At 41.6% G+C, this 12816-nt stretch overlaps 1 protein-coding gene across 5 annotated transcripts in view; it reads left to right on the top strand.

Annotated features, from left to right (window-relative positions):
- Window positions 1-4668: 4668 nt before the first annotated feature.
- The window catches only part of BBS4 (Bardet-Biedl syndrome 4), a 40701-nt gene continuing 32553 nt past the window's right edge, over window positions 4669-12816 (top strand). For 2 of the 5 annotated variants that reach the window (XR_005556252.1, XM_039339457.1), the window contains exons 1-2: window positions 4669-4964; window positions 11490-11535. Coding sequence is in view for 2 of the 5 variants with exons in the window: in XM_039339457.1 (XP_039195391.1) it covers window positions 4941-4964; window positions 11490-11535 (70 nt within the window). In the remaining 3 variants the exon portion in view is untranslated. Of the gene's footprint in view, window positions 4965-5913; window positions 5981-11489; window positions 11536-12816 lie in introns of those variants that run through there. The other 3 variants (XM_039339458.1, XM_039339459.1, XM_039339460.1) reach the window with 3 other exon arrangements.

Below are 12816 nucleotides of genomic sequence, written 5' to 3'. Positions count from 1 at the left end.
ACAAAATGTATATAGAAGCATTGTATCGCTGCATCTTCTACTTCAGGAGCTCATACCCTGTGTGTTCATGTGGGGTCAGGAGGGGAGCATCTTAAAATTGGGATTTGCAAATCATTTAAATCAGTATTTTTTCAACTGTAGCAACTTAAAGATGGGGGCTGGGGAATTCTGGGAGTTGAAGTCCCCTCATCTTCAAGTTGCTGAGAAACACTGTTATATAGGCTTACCTCTAGACCTATACTCCTTCCTTGCTTTCCTATCCTTTAGAAAACAAAGCAAATAGTATCTTTTTTTTTTTAAAGGAAATTTTCGGCTACTTTTAAACCTTGGTTGGTGCAATCTATGGAAATTATGGCTTGTGCTGCCATAACTATGGACAGATGGAGTGAGGGACCTCTAAGACACGTCAGACGGGTGATCCTGGCTTTTATCTCACGCTCATTCTACCTTATTGAAGTGGCTGCCTTTGGGTTTTATCGCTAGTGTTATGTATCAAAACTGTCTTTTAAGTTTTCAGAACCATTTAACTCAAGGGTCGTAGTACAACTGCTGTATTAGAAATCATTTATTGTGTGAGACAAAGAGTAGTGTTCTTTGGCAAACTCCCATGTATAGAGGGCTCCTGTAATCCAGCATATAAGAGAGATGGTTAAGATGAGCGGACTGGGCTATGACCGAAGGCTTGTAAGTTTCTTTTTTATTTTCTTTCTTTTTCTTTCTTTTTTTCTTCCCTCCATCTTAAAAGAGCACCTCATGCTGTGGAATTAACTGTTCTTAGACTTCATTGTAACTGGCGGACTGTTCCATGTTAAGGCTAATCAGAGGGAGAAACTGCGTTCCTAATTCTAATAAACTTTTATTTTGTTATTTCATTTGTAATTTTTTTTTTTGAGTGTTCTCTTGCAGTGATTTTGCATCTTCTTTACACCTTAGGGGAAACACCTTGGGCAAGTCAACAGCTGGAAAACACCAGCCAGATGTTAGTCCTGGTTGTGATGTATAGCTTTTCAGATGCAGCCTAATCTGCCTTTTGCCGTAAGCCCAAAGTCACATCACTTCCTCTGTCTTAACGTGATTTTGGTAGCCCCCCCCCCCGCCATATGAAATTCAGAATAACATATCTGACTTTTCCTTTAGTATTACTACAATCTTGACTAAACCAGTGTTTCTTCCAGGGGTTCTAAAAGACCCAAAGAATCCTCTTTACTCGGGGAGGGGGGAGGCAGAATTATTTGCCAGTCTGTGTTGAAAAATAAACCAGTATTAAAATCCCATCAAACAATTGTGAAAAGTTGGTGGCAAATGTATCCGTTTTAATTTTTAATATAGTAAATATTGACAGATAACAACCCGTACAGACACACTTTTTGGGTCCTGTATAATTTTAAAAGTTGTAGTGCAGCGGTTCTCAACCTATGGGTCGCGACCCCATTTGGGGTCAATCGACCACTTTTCGGGGGTCGCCAAAGGCGGCGATCCGCCATTTTGTCCCCTCCGGGGGCGCCGCCGCGCATGCACATGCGCACCGCGCATGCACACCGCGCATGGGGGCGCCACGCCTCCAGGAGGGCTGTCACGCATGCGCACCGCGTGGGGGGCGCCCGCATGCGCGCCGCGCACCGGGGGGCCCACCCCATGCGCGCCGCGCATGCGCATAGCGTTTGTGTGGCGGGGGTCGCCGTCACACAAACGTTGAGAAACGCTGTTGTAGTGGGTCCTAAGAGGGGGAAAAAAAAAATCAAACAGCAAGCCAGACAAAAATTAGCCCAAGCTTTGATCAGTGCCCTTCAGACAATGATGGAACAGAAGTTTCAGCAATTAAATCATTACAATACAGCTTATGGCTTCATTTTATACATTTTATTATTTATACATCAGAACTTCTTGCTCTTAAGATTTTGCCTCTAGAGTGAGGCAACAAGTAACTTAGTTACCCTTGTCTAAAATCTCTTCCCTGCAAAACCTGTTGTAAACAACTCTATGCAAAGCCAGCCCGACCTATAACAACCCTCCAGTGACTTTGGGTGGGAAAAAAATCTAATGACTAACAATGTGAAGTCCGCTTGTTGCAAGTTCAGAAAACTTATATTTTCTAGCTGTCACCACCTAAGAGGAATTCTCAAAGCCCATAAAATCTTTTACACCAGCACTGAAAGAATCTGAAGATCCCAGTGAATCAGGTCAGTGTTCAGTGAAAAGACCTGGATTCTTAACTTCTCTTGTGTTCTGCTGTAATGGTGTTCAAGTTTAAAAGCTGCACTTGAATATTTTTAATTTTCAACAGCTAGCAAATTTAACCTTGCCAACGTGCTCCATATTGTCCAGGCCTGTTCCCATAGAAACGGCAGCATTTTCTTGTGCTGATCAGAATATTGTTTTCACCTTCCTTACACATTTGAACATTTTTAATCACTTTATTAAATGTTAAACTCAAGTACAATTTTGCAGTGGGTGTGTTGAACACGAGCCACTGAACAACACAACCAGGCTAATTTTTTTTTTACTCCTCCCCCTTTTTTTAACAGCGATTACGTAATGGTAATCTTCTATTATTTACATTTCTCCCCCTTATTCTTCTTTAGAATATTTGTCCTTATTGCCCCGTAGTTTCTTATTTACATTTTTCTTCCTTCATACTCCTTACTAAGAATAATTCATATTATTATTATTATACCTTATTATACACATATTTTCACTTTTGACCTTTCCATATTTATTCTCCTCTATTATTTCTAGTCTCCCACCAGTCATACCACTTGTTCTATGTTAGATAGTACTCTGTGTCTTCCTTTTCTTTTATCTCTTTTGTTAATTTGTCCATCTCAGCACAGTCCAGGATTTTTCTTATCACTTCTTCCTCTGATGGTATATTCTCATTTTTCCAGCACTGTGCATATGCTATTCTTGCCGCCGTTATTATATATAAAATTAAGTGCCATATTTCTTTACTATATTTTCTGTTTAAAATACCCAGCAAAAAGATCTCTGGTTTCCAGTCTACGGGTTGGTTTATTATTTCTTCAATTCATCTTCTTATTGTAGTCCAATATTTTTTCGCAACTGGGCATGTCCACCATAAATGATATGTTCCATGTACTTTTTTACATTTCCAGCATACAACCAAACTAATTAATACTCATTGTAGCAGAGAGTTTTTCCTGCATCCTGGGTAAATAAGTTTCATTAAATTCTGCTTAAGGATGGAGGTTTAAAATTAAACCTAGGGGAATAGAGGTTAAGTATGGAGGAAGAGATTGAGCACTTCATCCTAGTTACGCAAGCTCTCCTTTGAACTGTGGCCTACTTAAAGCTTAAATGACGTCAACATATTGAGAGCTATAAATTTTTGCCCGACTGCCAGGATGCTTAATTGCTGGGCATCCTAAGGAATAAACCTGAATGGCTTGTTCAGCTTCATTGAACTTGCTGTTTTAACTTTTATACCAGACTATGCAAACCCACACGAAAGGGCCACGTAAGACAGACTTTCTCAATCCGGGAAACTGGGTAGACTTGGACCACAGTTCCCCAGTTGGCATGCATGCATTCATCTTAAAGTTGCTGAGGTTGAGAAATACGGCCCTAATTGGATATGGCACTACCTGGACACAGCAGAATAGAGAAGAAAGAATAGAAAATAGAAATTGAGCGACTGCGGCAAAAGAGAGCGAAGATAATACCAATAGTCATAGGTGCTTTGGGTGCAATCCCCAAACACCTGGAGCACCACTTGACCACCATCAGCACAGACAAGATCATCATCGGTCAACTGCAAAAGGCAGCTTTACTTGGAACAGCTTATATCAGGGGTCTTCCAACTTGGCCCTGTTATGACTTGTGGACTTCAACTTCCAGAATTCCTCAGCCAATGTGGTTGAGGAATTCTGGGAGTTGAAGTCCACAAGTCATAAAAGGGCCAAGTTGGAAGACCCCTGGCTTATATCCTCAGATGAGACCTTTAACACCATCAAACATGCACATCTGCCTATCCCAGGTCCTTGGGAAGGACTCGGTAGGTGGATAAAAATATACCAAATCCAGACTAAACACCTAGTTGACTTCAATCAAACATAAAAAAAAAAAGCCCTCCAGACGGAGTGATCTCCAAAAAGGGCTATTCTAAGACTTTTCAGGGTGAAAAAATTAGGAAACCGGCTCCATAAGAATTAAACACTGTTGAGAAAGACTGTTAGTTGTGCAGCTCAACCTCAGCAACTTTAAAGATACGGATTTCAACTCCCGATTTACCGGTTGCGGAATTCTGGGAGTTGAAGCCCACCTATCTCAAAAGTTGCCAAGTGTGCAAAAGTGATATATAAGGGCATCCCAATGTTAGCGGCTTTAGCAGCTCTTTGCAGAAATCTGGAAATCCCAGTGCAATTTTTAATAAAAGTATTTAAAAAAAAAAAAAAAGCAACACCGCTGGAATATGCAAGGATTTTAGACCGCCCTGGTGGAGCCATAAAAATGCAAAATAAGCCACAGAGGAAAACTCAGTCCCTCAAACTAGCAGGATCCCAAAAAAAGGGCAAGGCAAATGATTTCTATCTGCAAGGCAGATTCTTGATAATTTATTTCTTCCCCCCCCCTCTGGCTCTTTAAAATAGTTCGCTCCCCGCTTATTGTCGCGGGCCACCAATCTCGGTGGGCGAGTCTAAGTGTCAAAAATGGGGGGGGGAGAGAATCTGAAGAAGCCAGCCAAATTCTGGAACCTCATCCCTTCCTCGAGCCCTCCCTAATCCCGGCCGAGTCTCGTGACGTCACTTCCGTTCTCTCCACACGACGCCACAGCCCGCTTCAGGGTTGGAGTTTAGAGGGACCGGAAGCTCTGTTACCGTGGCAACAAGATACCCGGGCGCCCTTTCCGTCGATTACTTCCGGGGTGGCTGGTCACCTAGGCAACGGACAGCTGGCGGAGGCTTGCTGGGAGCTGAGGCGCCATGGCGGAGGTGACGGCTCGGCCGGTGAGCGGGACTTCCCACCTGTTGCGCCTCTTTCCCCTTCTGAGAGCCGAGGGAGGGCCCTGGAGGGACGGGACCCTTCTGGCCAGGCCTTCCGTGGCCTCGTGGCGCTTCGCCCTTCCTCCCACCGTCTTCTTGGGGTGCCTCACCCACCAGGCCCGGCCCTGCTGGGGTCGGGGTGGTTCTGGGTCGGTGGGAACCCAAACAGTTGTGGTTTACAATAGAATAACAGAATTGGAAGGGACCTCGGAGGTCTTCTAGTCCAACCCCCTGCTTAGGCTTCTTAGCTATGGACCATGGTTTAGTGGCCTGTTGTGCCAGGTCGGCCCATTGTGGCTTGTCCAGCAAACCGTGGTTAGGCAGATTAGGGCTTATGTGGGGTGCAGTAAGCCGGGGGAGGGGGGATTTTATGGATTTTATGGTTGCTGGAACTGTAACTAGCTGGAAGCTCCCCACCTGGACAAATTCCCTCCCTTTTTTTTTATTGAAAAGTTTTATAAAAGTTACAATATACACCCCAAAGCCCACCCACCCTAACCCCCCCTCTCCCACCCCCACCCCCCAGAGCTGAGTACAGGGTTACAAACATAATAATCATACTCTAACTAACATTAACCAACTATATAAATAACCAAGTCCATAATGCGCTTTAACTCCCCCTTAACATAAATATAAACAAATTAAAAGTAAACATAATAATATAAACAAGTTAATATCCTAATTATTAAACAATACAATATCCAAATTGTTAAACAATACTAATACTAATAATAATAATAAAACTAATAAAAATTCTACTATAATAAACTATTATTAATAATAATAATACTCTAAAATTTACTCATAAACTAGATGGAATTTTTTAGTCCCATATTTATTCTGAATATAATCTATCCATCTTCTCCAGAGACAAATTCCCTCCCTTGAAGGCCTTTCTATGTAAAAAGGGATACAGCTATTCCTTGACTTCCAACCGTCCATTTAGTGACTGTTCAAAGTTACAACGGCACTGAAAAAAAGTGAGTCATGACCCTTTTTCACCCTTAACGACCGTTGCAGCATCCCCGTTGGTCACGTGACCAAAATTCAGATGCTCGGCAACCGGCTCATATTTATGACAGTTTGTATTGTCCCAGGATCATGTGATCACCTCTTGTGACTTTCTGACAAAGTCAATGGGGAAGCCAGATTCACTTAACAGCCCTGTTACTAACTTAACTGCACCGGTTCATTTAGCAACAGTGGCAAGAAAGGTCGTGAAATGGGGCAAAACTGACTTAACACACGTCTTGCTTAACAACATAAATTTTGGGCTCAGTTGTGGCCGTAAGCCAAGGATTACCTGTACGGTCAGAATAATGGAGGGACGAAAAGCAGAGCCAAAGGTCCATGGGGGAAAAGTTGTGGTTATTTTACTTATATTGTACGTTGTTAGGTTTAGTCATGAAATGTGATAACTGAAAAGTCATGCCTTCATAGTAAAGGTGGACTTTGGGGCAGATACCCGAAAAGAAGCATGAACCTTAGCAGCCTCTAGAAATTTTGCAACTTTTGTAGTTTCCTGAAGCCCACTGGCCATCTGAGTAGATTTTGGTAATTCACCAAAGGACTATGGCAGTGGTGGCAAACCTATGGTATGTGTGGCAACTGTCCCTCTTCAACCAGCTGCCTGCTAACTTGCCGAGGTCCCACGTGGCCAGATGCATTCCAGCATGGCTAGTTTCCCTCCCTCCCATCCCCTCCCTCCTGGCCTCACATGCTCTCCTTTTCCTGGGCAGGACCCACGGCATCACCTCCTCAGCTGTCAGCCAGCCAGCCAGCTCAGAGGCGGCTTCTCTGAACTGCTGGGGGCAGGCTGTGGAGCCCCAGAGTGCGCTGGTTGAGGGGTTGGCAGGCTGTGGCTGCTGATAGATACTGTTGGCCCCCATGTGCTCACTGGCCTCTGTGTGTGGGGGCCGATGGTGTCAGGCAGCAGCCACCCCGGCCCCTGCTTTGCCTTGCCCTGCAACAATGGCACCCCCGCCCTGCCTCGCCTTGCCTCGCCTCACCCCACAGGATGAGCCTCCTGCCCACCGCCCCACCTGCCAGAGACCCCCTGGATCTCTCCCAACCCTGCCCAGCCCCCACAGGTGTCCCTCCCCATGAGCAACATAGAGGTGACCACGCCCACTTTGGCCACACCCATCTAGTCTGTCATGACCACTGTAGCCACGCCCACCCTGTGGGCCACGCCCACCTGGCACCTGGCTCCTGGCTCCAACACTGGAAGTTTTTAAGAAGAGACTGGAGAGCCATTTGTCCGAAATGGTGTAGGGTTTCCTGCCTGAGCAGGGGGTTGGACTAGATGACCTCCAAGGTTCCTTCCAACTTTACTACTATTACTAATAAATAAGTGGGTTTTGGGTTGCAGTTTGGGCACTTGGTCTCTAAAAGGTTCGCCATCACACGACTATGGTATTTTACATTGGCATGCTGTATTGATTTTCCACATCTGAGATCTTTTACTAGTTCCTGTTTGGCTGAACAAGTTGTGTTTTTTTTTAAAAAAGAGCCACAGCCTAAGTTTGTAATCTAAAAGGCAGTGTGTAAGAATAAAAAGAAGGAAACAGGAGAAAAATAAGCATATTATGCTCTGACGTTTTATAAGGTGGAATAATAAGACGATGATATAAAGTGAAAAAGACATAGAGTGGGCCATGAGAAGGAAAAGTATAGACCTCAGATACCATTTCTAAATTTTACATAATTTTCCGTTTTTCCCACTATCTGATGTAATGGTTGCTGGATAATCACCCAAAAATGCTAACAAAAAATCAGTGGCTTTCCTATTGTAGTACCCAGAAGGGTGGTGATAATCTTTTTATTGTTTCTCTGTGCTCAGTTCTGTAAAATAGAATTTTTAAAAAATCTTCCTTCCCTCCCTCCCTCAGTAGTGTTTCAAAAAATATACAATATATAATATTATAATCCATTCTACAATTTCAGAAGTTTTACATTTCACTCTGCTGTGAATAAAATCCAGGCCTTATTAAAGACAAGATCACACACACACACAAAATCATCTGTACCTTTGCAGATTTTAAACTATGCTTTCTGTTTATGGCAACCTGGTTTAATAAGGAATTTGTTAAAATATTTTTTTAGTATTTCTCTTCAAAAGACATGACTCATGGATGTGCCTTTTTTTCTTTTGATGATCACAGTTGGAGAGTGTACTTAAAATCTTGGTTCTTTATGAACACGTTCCAGGATTTTTAATAGTTCTTTTAATAAAAGCTCTAGCACAGCATGCTGTCTTTGGCAAAAGAATTACAATGTAGGAGCCAACTGATTATCTATTCTGCTTGACTATATTTGGTGCTACAATAGGAAAGTTTGACGTTTTAATTGGAGTAAGATTTTTAGACTGAATTTTTCACCGGAACGCCATTCTCATTCAGCACAGTTAACTCTGCATCTCAAGGTATTATGGAAAAAGCTTCAAACTGGTTTTAAAAATCTCTCTGTTCATTTGTTCTGTACTATCTTTGAGTGCTGTTAAAGTTGGAAGTGCTTAACAGCAATGATTCTAAAAAACCTGAAATTTAAATATAAAGATTTCTCTCTGAGCAGTGAAGCACAGGGGCTATAAGAAATCAAAGCAACAGTTTACCTAAACAAAGCTTATTCTTGTTTCCAGAGTTCTATCCAACAGTTTATCTAAACAAAGCTTATTCTTGTTTCCAGAGTTCTATCCTTTTGTGTGAATTCTAAACTATTTTGAAATTGTCTGTCTGTCTTTCTGTCTATATCAGGGGTAGGCAACCTCGGCTCTTTTATGACTCATGGACTTCAACTCCCAGAATTGGAGTTGAAGTCCATGAGTCATAAAAGAGCCGAGATTGCCTACCCCTGCCCTAGTCTATATCCAGTGCTTTTTTTTTCTAAAAAAAAAGGTGCCGGAATTCATATGTCATACAACCCGCCTTGCCTACCCTACAAGGTTCCATCCAGAAAAGGTGCTGGAATTCCGTTCTGGGCGTTCTATGAGAAAAAAAGCCCTGTCTATATCAATCAATATCAATCAATCAATCATTAAGTTAATCACCAATGAATATATCTTATAAAACAGGATCAAACCATAGCGGCATATAAAGCCTTACAAAACTTCACATTTTAGAATAATTTGGGAAACATCCTTTAAATGTTTACTATTGGTTATAGATTTTTATCCCATTCTTTTTATACATAATTCAAGGAAGTGAACATTCATACTATTCAGGCCCCTTTTTCCTCCAACAAGAATACTCCTGTGAGGTCGGCTATACTGACAGTGAGTGACTGGCTTTCATGCCTAAGGCAGGACTAGAATTCACAGTCTCCTGATGTTATGCTAGCATCTTACCCACCACACCAAACTAGGCCTCTAGAGAATCTTAAAAGAAAGATGGAGTTGCTGTCAGCTAAAATCATCCAGGAAAAATAATGTCATAAGCAGCGAAACCCAACTGAAACAGCCCTGCTATGGGGTCCTCAGCAAGAAATCCACATGAAGGCATCTAAACAGAATCTCAGGCACCCAGCAAGTTGGTGGGAGACTTGTAAATGTAGGCCCCGTTTCCTTTTTACATTCATGTGCAAGGATGAACTTTTCTTTGAAGAGAATCCATCCACTCCCTCAACTGCCTACTTTTAAGACTGCCTTAAGGTGCTGTCTCAAACAACACAGGATTTTGCTGGAAGTCAGTCTTTGTAGACCACAAATACCTTTGGAGTACTTGAAGTTGCTTTTGTGGTTGACAAGGTGTATTCCATATAACTGGGTTTTTATTAGGTAAACGTATATATCACCTAGAAACGTAGCTGATGGAGCCTCTGTTGTTTGACATGGGGGTAGAGAGTGGGGCTTATTTACTGGAAGTTCAGGGCTAAGGCTAAATCAGTGGAAAAGAAAAAAAATACTTTCCTATTTGCTTTGTTCTCTTGATTTAGTGACGTCGCTGCCTATGATTAATGCCACTATTTCTTCTCGAAATGGCCATGTTTCAGCTGAATGCTGAGTCTACAAAGGAAGACTGGCTCACAGAGAGATTAGCGACTTTTTTATGCTTTGCTTTGAACCTAATCAGCAGTTCTGCCCCTTCTTATCCCTGGTGTATCTTCAGCCTTCGGAGGAGAACAGAAGAGGTTTAAAAAGCAATATGTACTTGCTAAAAAGGGGCGACTCAGCATCTTACACTGTTCTTAAGATGTGTGTATACATTCCCAATTTCCAAAAGGGTAGCTGAATTAAGTTGTTGCAGCAAAAACAAGGAAGTATCTGAAGGCACCTTAATGTCTAATGATTATATTGTGTGATGATATATACAAGATGTTGTTCTGAGTATAGATGATTGATAGGAAGGGGAAGAACTGTAACCAATGAAATCAGAGTGAATGAAATGCAGGAAATATTGGCTGTGACAATTACCTTCTTAATTAAGTAATTATCACTCCCTGTGTTGTCTGCATTTCATTTATCTGATCTCATTTTTATCCTCCTTGATGAGTGTTTATAGAAACCTAGAATGACACTTTGTATATTTAATTAAATAGTTGGCAGTTGATTTAGCTGCTCTACATTTATAAATTTCACAAGGAACTTGGTTGTGTGTGTATTTATGAATGTGTGTGTGTGTGTGTGCCGGAGACAAATTCCTTGTGTATCCAATCACACTTGGCCAATAAAGAATCCTATCCATTATTCTAGTCTAGTCTATCTAGTCTAGTCCAGTCCATATATGCATACACACAAACACACACAGACAGACACTAAAGCAGAAATGACTTCTATTCTCCACAATAAAAAAAAACAACTTTTCAGGGTTTTTTTTTTCATACCATTGCTGTTGGCAGCCACCAGGCAAGTAAGAACAGTATTTCACATTTAAAAACTCTGCATCTCACAATGTTCAGATTTCATAATAACAGAGGGAAGATAGCAAGCAGAAGAGAAGGGAATTAAACTATTATATTGCTAATGCTAGCTAATCTGTTAATACCCAGCTGATTATCAGCAATTTTTTTGTTAATAAAATACCTTCCCTCTAAGAATATAGTTGTGTTTGGAAGGGGAGTTATTTTGAAAAAAGGAAACATAAAAGTGGTAAGATGGCAAAATTGGATACAATTTGTAGCATAGTTCAGTTACTGTAGTTCAAAGAGTTTCCATCTCCCAGAAACAAAATTCAAATCTGGAAGATTTAGAATAGACAAGATAAAATATAGAATGCCATTTGTGTTTTGAATTCGCAAGAGTGAAAGAGGGGCTTTGAGTTAAATAACTTTTAAAAAGCATCAGAATTCAAGTATAATAGCTAAATCGAACCTTTGTGTCCAGAGGCAGTAGTAGTACAATACATTTGAATTCTCAGTTGTAACAAAAAATAATCCCGAGAATGGGCTGTTGGCTTTTCTCCTCTTTAAACCTGGAACTCAAGGAGTGTGAATGAGGTGATTTCTTTTTAAGTTTTTAATTCTGACATTTTCTACTTTTTTATATTATTTCAGACTGCATCAGCAGCAGCAGAACTTCCCAGAGCCAGATCAGGAAGAGGTTTGTTCTGATTTATATCTCTGTAGTTATTTTAGCCATTTTAACTACGATCTCCAAAGTATTCACTTGTCAGCATGTGCAGAAAACACTTCCCTTTAATTTAATTTAATCTTGCCCCACCTTTTAAGACTAGAGGTCCCTTCCAGCCCTCGGATTCTATCATTCTGCCCCACCCTTGGAGACTTTCCCAGTCATCTGATGGGCAGTTCTGTTGAGTGCTTAATTCAAGCTTGATTCTGCGATGATAATTGGGTGAGGCAAAATGTTGTCACTTCTTCTCCTTTATTATGACGGTGAGCTCCCAGTCAGAGCCTGGTTTAGGACAGCCCACTCCCTTTTGGAGAGAGGACAACAGATAGATTTCCTGCATAGCTGCTTGGACCAGTTTGCACGGCCTGTTGTCAATAAAATCACTCAGATTTGCCAGTCTCTTAACTCTTTACGGCAGTGGTTCTCAACCTTTTTAATGCCGCGACCCCCAACCGGTCGTAAGTCGAGGACTACTCAACCGGTCGTAAGTCGAGGACTACTCAACTGGTGCAGCACCGTTTGCAGAATGGGGCTTTTGGCGGGCTCAGCAGGGCAGAGACAGCCTGGACCATTCCTATTGGCTTTGGAAAGCCAATAGAATTAGACTCTATTCAAGAGAGTCTATTCGATTGGCTTTCAAAAGCCAATAGAATAAAAGGGAGTAGCACAGCTAAGGAAAAGGGGGAAAAAATGGCGGACTGCGTTGTTTGGAGACCCCCGTGAAATGGTCGTTTGACCCCAAATGGGGTCCCGACCCACAGGTTGAGAACCACTGATTTACGGGCAGAATCCGATGCGATCCCAGGATTTGGTTCTCTCCTTTTTGCTGTTTAACATTTAAAAGAAGCCACTAGGAAAGGTAATCTGTACTTAATTTGGAATAAAATATGTGGGAACTTCCACATAGCACCTCCCCCCCGTATATATCCTCTAATAATGACAGAGATGTATAGCTTTGGTTTCACATATCTTATTCAGAATATTGCTTATATAAATGAGTGAGGTGGAGCTGGGGGTTGATCATTTAATCTCAGAATACCTAGCCGTATGATTCTGAACTATTTAACCCTTGGTTTTGTGGGTTAATCCTTTTTTTTTATTAAAAGTTTTATAAATTTATTACAATATAAACCCCCCACCCCATCCTCCCTCCCCCACTTCCCAGAGCTGATTACAGGGTAAAATAAAATAATAAACAAATGTAATCCAACTAACATAAACCAACTATACTATCAATCAAAACCATAAGAT

This window comes from Crotalus tigris, unplaced genomic scaffold, assembly GCF_016545835.1.
Source record: "Crotalus tigris isolate CLP2741 ecotype Arizona unplaced genomic scaffold, ASM1654583v1 scf7180000017735.2152567, whole genome shotgun sequence".
Taxonomy (NCBI): Eukaryota; Metazoa; Chordata; class Lepidosauria; order Squamata; family Viperidae; genus Crotalus; species Crotalus tigris.
Note: the sequence above shows the minus strand (reverse complement) of the source record. Positions and strands in the feature narration are given on the sequence as shown.